General features: G+C 47.9%; 1 protein-coding gene across 1 annotated transcript in view; it reads right to left on the bottom strand.

The window, feature by feature from the left end:
* Nucleotides 1-3,143, bottom strand: part of LOC124015720 (pre-B-cell leukemia transcription factor 1-like) — a 43,094-nt gene extending 39,951 nt beyond the window's left edge. The window contains exon 1 of the mRNA XM_046331139.1: nt 1,838-3,143. Within this exon, the coding sequence (XP_046187095.1) occupies nt 1,838-2,022 (185 nt within the window). The 5' untranslated portion in view covers nt 2,023-3,143. The remainder of the gene's footprint in view (nt 1-1,837) is intronic.
* Nucleotides 3,144-5,955: the final 2,812 nt, after the last annotated feature.

Raw genomic sequence — 5,955 nt, 5'->3', positions numbered from 1 at the left:
GTCTGTGTGTCTGTGTTTTTCCATCGGTATTTCTGTCTGTGTCTCTGTGTGTCTGTATTTATGTCTGTTTGTCTGTCTGTGTCTGTATGTGTATCTGTCTGTGTGTCTGTCTGTATTTCTGTATGTGTGTCTGTCTGTATTTCTGTATGTGTGTCTGTCTGTATTTCTGTCTGTGTGTCTGTCTGTATTTCTGTATGTGTGTCTGTCTGTGTGTCTGTCTGTATTTCTGTATGTGTGTCTGTCTGTGTGTGTGTGTGTGTGTGTGTGTGTGTGTGTGTGTGTGTGTGTGAGTGTGTGTGTGTGTGTGTGTGTGTGTGTGTGTGTGTGTGTGTGTGTGTGTGTGTGTGTGTGTGTGTGTGTGTGTGTGTGTGTGTGTGTGTGTGTGTGTGTGTGTGTGTGTGTGGTGATACTGGCAGAACAGCAGCACAGATGTAGGTGATACATCACACTACTATAAAAGGAGCCAATTCACCAATACAGCTTCAGCAATGTATTTATTAATATTGTAATAAGACGGTAATAGAAGTCCATTTGTTTGTAACGGTGAGACCTATAGGTCTGTCAGTAAAGTAATAAACCACTCCGTAGAAAATAAACACTGTGTAAATGGTTCATTCTAGTTGTATTGGTTGGACCTGTAATCCTATAACTAACCTAAAGTAAATCACAGATTAACAATGTTAATGTTAGTAATGGGTTTACAGGCCTGTAAGTAAAGTAATAAATTCATCACAGATGAACACATATAACGTAAATGTTTCTGTGAAGCCGCTTGCCGGGCTGCGACACGTAAAACAGACACCACCGGGGTCAGCAGCATCATCCAGCAGGCTATTTACAGCCACTGGGGGGGTCAAGCCGTGTGAAATACGATCCGAGTTTCCATCACGGACAAGAAAACTCACACCAACCGCTGACTAAAACACCTCCAGCCCACCACCATACTGGCGACCTAAAGCACCTGACACACCGCCACCACCAGACCCTAAACGTCCATCTCCATTTCAAATGCGGGGCCATCCCCCTCTCCAGTCGCGGTAAGATCCTTTGTCATTATTCCATGTTAATGACGTGATGACCGATCAATCAAGGCGTCCTCAGCAAACTCATTCTAGTTCATTAGTCCGCCGGGCGGTCGTCAAAGTTAACAGTATTTATATAAAGGAGGAGGGGAGGAGGAGAGAGAATAACAACAGAGAGAGAGAGAGGGATGGAGGGAATAAAAACAGAATAACAACAGAGAGAGACAGAAGGAAAACAGACTGAAAGCATACTGCTAATAAAAATGTAATCGCCTAGTGTAGATTTTAAAACGCGGCAGGTGCAAATGGAGCTCAACGTTACGTCACGGCGCAGTAAAGTACAGCAAATAAAAAGCGAGGTCAGTCTGCGCACACAGACTGGTGCCATAACGACACGAGACTATTAATGAACCAGCCTGAATTAATGACCACTGCTGTAACCGAACAGCGCACTGGGACTGGTGGTGTGTAGCCTGTGTGAGTGTCAAAGAGACGATGTGAAATCAGTTGTTATTATGGCCAGAAATTTACCACGCAGGCTCCTCTCCCCTGGATCCACGAACTCCACCATGTTCCCTGCTTCTTACTATTCACCAAGCAAAGAGGTGCCACTAATATTTGATCTTGGGTCAGTTTTATCTTTACACCACATAAAACATAAGCTCGGGTCTAATATGTCGTATAATGATCCTGGATCATATAAGAGTGATGACATCAACCTGGATCCCCTGTCTACGTGGATCTCTCCCCTGTGCTCCAGCCCTCCTCTCTCCCCACCCCGGCCCTCTCCCTCCTCTCCTCGGGGAAGGTGTTACCTGGCCTGGGCCTCGTCGAGACTCTCGTCCGTGATGGCCATGATCTGCTGGAGGATATCCCCGATGTCCTGCTGCGGCTGGCCGAGGGAGTGCTGCTTCCTCCCGGCGTCGTGGTCCCCCACGTCGACCTGAGACAGTCCGGACAGCCCGACGAGACCCGACATCATGCGGGCCTGGTCCTCCATGCCTTTCAGAAAAATCTCGCCGTTTTTGCGACAAAACTAGGGAGGGAAAAGGTGACCGTTGTCCGATGAAGGGAGGAAGATGAGAAGATAGTATATTTTTCCCCAGAGGTAGCCCAGGCCAGTTGCCTTTTACAGTTTAATGTCCCTGACTCGAAACACCGAGTGTTTCAAAGTAGCCAATAAACAAAGGAAGACAAACTAAACTATGAAAAGTAGCCAATAAACAAAGGAAGAAATCAAACTAACTACAAAAATGCCATTGCTCGTTCAAATGACCAATAGCAGCAAGCAAACTGTAAACATGCAATTGTCTTAAGTAAAACAAAAAAAGCAAGTAAACGGTCGATCTGGGCCTACACCGTATTTGTAAACAAATAAACACTATTTTCTTTGGCATAACCCGGCCTAGATTTATTTTGCATTCCGAGTCGAACACGGGTGCAGGGTTCTAACAGTAGTTCCACGGTCGAGGCAGATAGAGGGAGCGAGGAGGCCACGGGGGGGAAAATAAAGCCTGGAAAGGTAGAGCTGCCTTTAAAATGGTCAGCTTGGCGAACGACAAAGAGGGGGAGGGAGGACGAACCGAGCTGCCGCTGCCAGGGAGAAAAATGGCAACAATTAGCAGACTAGCTTGTCACAAATGTTACTCCTGCGTTCGACAAATTAATAATCCGGCCGATATCCAAGCGCTGTCTCGTGGAAAGCGACGGGGAATGTAGGCGAACCAGTTTGGAATCCAACCACCATGTATCTCCGTGTTTTTCTAACAATGAGAAAGAAGAGTCGTGCCACACTAGCCTACAACAGCTCGGCTAACGTTACTAGTCCACCGAAATCCCCAACGTGTCCGTTTTCGTTGCCTTCTTTTCCCAGGAAAAACCTACAAGGCTGGGAAGAAGTATTGTAGCTTGTAGCCTACAGGATCAAATAAAACGACGGAATAAAATACATTTTTTAAATAAACTCCAACCCGTCCGACCAGCCGTGGCTGGCCTTGTCCTATCCGTTGGTCGAATAGCGCTGCTTGCTCCCCTCTCTTCTCGGCAGTTTTTTTTCCTTCTCCTCTGCTCTCCTTTCTTTATCCGGCTCCCTCGCCTGGCCCGTTCTCCCACTACACACACACACACACACACACACACACACACACACACACACACACACACACACACACACACACACACACACACACACACACACACACACACACACACACACACACACACACACACACACACACACACACACACACACACACAGCGCACGCTGGGGAGGATAATATGCAATTCCACATCTCACCGCTGGGGATGGGCTCCTCTCAGCTCTCATATGGTGTTCAGCAGCAGCAGCAGCAGCAGCATGGAAACAAGCAGCATTGTTGACAGTTGTGTTATTGTTGTTGTGATGACTTGGAGGGCCGTCTCATGTAGCCTAACTGTCCCACCCCAAGACAGTCATATTAAAGCTTCACGTTTCAAGGAGCCCGTTCACTATGAAGTCAGGAGCCCGTTCACTATGAAGTCAGGAGTCCGTTCACTATGAAGTCAGGAGTCCGTTCACTATGAAGTCAGGAGTCCGTTCACTATGAAGTCAGGAGTCCGTTCACTATGAAGTCAGGAGTCCGTTCACTATGAAGTCAGGAGCCCGTTCACTATGAAGTCAGGAGCCTGGGTCAGCCAGAGCAATAGTTTCAGGCCGACCAGCCTACCAAGATGGCTGGAATTAGACGTTCTCTCTACTCATTGCAAACGACCCTATGATGCCGCACTGATCCCACTGCTGCCACCAGTGTAGCAGACGGAGACGGGCTTGATCCAGAGAACAGGGGTTGTGGGGAGAGCAGCCCTACCACCTATACCATAACGATTCAGCACATAGTCATAGTTACACAGTCAGACACAGACACAGTCTACAGTCACAGACACATGTTACAGACACAGTCTACAGTCACAGACACAGTCTACAGACACAGGCTACAGACACAGGTTACAGACACAGACACAGTCTACAGACACATGTTACAGACACAGTCTACAGTCACAGACACATGTTACAGACACAGTCTACAGACACAGACACAGTCACAGACACAGTCTACAGTCACAGACAGTCTACAGACACAGTCTACAGACACAGGCAGTCACAGACACATGCTACAGACACATGTTACAGACACAGTCTACAGTCACAGACACATGCTACAGACACATGCTACAGACACAGTCACAGACACATGCTACAGACACAGTCTACAGTCACAGACACAGTCTACAGTCACAGACACATGCTACAGACACATGCTACAGACACAGACACATGCTACAGACAGACTACAGACACATCTACAGACACAGTCTACAGACAGTCTACAGACACATGCTACAGACACAGACACATGCTACAGACACAGACACACACAGACACATGCTACAGACAGTCTACAGACACAGTCTACAGTCACAGACACATGCTACAGACAGTCTACAGACACAGTCTACAGTCACAGACACATGCTACAGACAGTTTACAGACACATACATGTAGAGGCGGTGAGTTGGTCTCACGCTCTCGTGACGAGGTAGTGCCTGTCACTTGAAATCAGTGTCACCCTTTTGGTCCAGGAGAGAATTTCCTCTTGTTCTCATGTTTGAGACGTTGGTTTCCTGAGCAGGAGACAAGGGTTCAGGACCCACCAGTCATTCATAGACACATACAGACACTGATACAGGTTGGCTACAACAGCCTACACTTGGTCAAATGGCACTCTATTCCCTACATAGGGCATTACCTTTGGCAAGAGCCTTATGGCAGGGGCCTGCCAAATGGCACCCTATTCCCTACATAGGGCATTACCTTTGGCAAGAGCCTTATGGCAGGGGCCTGCCAAATGGCACTCTATTCCCTACATAGGGCATTACCTTTGGCAAGAGCCTTACGGCAGGGGCCTGCCAAATGGCACAGAGGTCTAAGGCACTGCATCCCAGTGCTTGAGGCGTCACTACAGACCCTGGTTTGATCCCAGGCGGTGTCACAGCCAGCCGTGACTGGGAGACCATGAGGTGGCGCACAATCGGCCCAGCGTCGTCCGGGTTAGGGGAGGGTTTGGCCGGCCTGGATTTCCTTGTCCCATCGCGCTCTAGCGACTCCTTGTGGCGGTCCGGGCGCCTGCAAGCTGACTCCAGTTGCCAGTTGTACTGTGTTTCCTCAGACACATTGGTGCTGCTGGCTTATGGGTTAAGCGTGCAGTCTGTCAAGAAGCAGTGTGGCTTGGCAGGGTCGTGTTTCAGAGGACGCATGGCTCTCGACATTCGCCTCTCCCGAGTCCGTACGGGAGTTGCGGCGATGGGACAAGACTGTAACTACCAATTAGATATCAAGCAATTGGAAAGAAAAAAGTGTAAAATAAAAAATATATGTATACTTTTTAAAAAGTCCTGTGGCCAATTCCCTACATAGGGCACTAGTTTTGACCTAGTCCTTATTCACTCAAATAAATGCCCTATATAGGTTGCAATTTGGGACACTGGAATAGTAGCCTAAATGGTTCTGTTATTTATCCTCTTGCTAAATGGTATCCACGTTGATGTCTCCTCAGCTTTGTAGACGTGACGTAGCGTGTGCATGATTAGCCTGCTAATGTTGAACACAAAACAAAGCCGTGTCACTCGACCATCATCATCATTACCATCACTCACCCCTTCTCCGCCAATCACAGCCTCCACTCGTCTTTGACCCCCTTGGTTGCTAGGCGTTATGCTAATAGGGCCTATAGCATTTCTACCTAAACAGTGGACCAACTGAATAACGTGGAATATGTAGAGTGGATATCCAGGTCTGAATGTACACAACACACACAGCGTTAGGCCTAGTCCTCCTCATTGAATCATTAGTAGACACAACACACACAGCGTTAGGCCTAGTCCTCCTCATTGAATC

This window comes from Oncorhynchus gorbuscha, linkage group LG26, assembly GCF_021184085.1.
Source record: "Oncorhynchus gorbuscha isolate QuinsamMale2020 ecotype Even-year linkage group LG26, OgorEven_v1.0, whole genome shotgun sequence".
In the NCBI taxonomy this organism is placed as follows: domain Eukaryota; kingdom Metazoa; phylum Chordata; class Actinopteri; order Salmoniformes; family Salmonidae; genus Oncorhynchus; species Oncorhynchus gorbuscha.
Note: the sequence above shows the minus strand (reverse complement) of the source record. Positions and strands in the feature narration are given on the sequence as shown.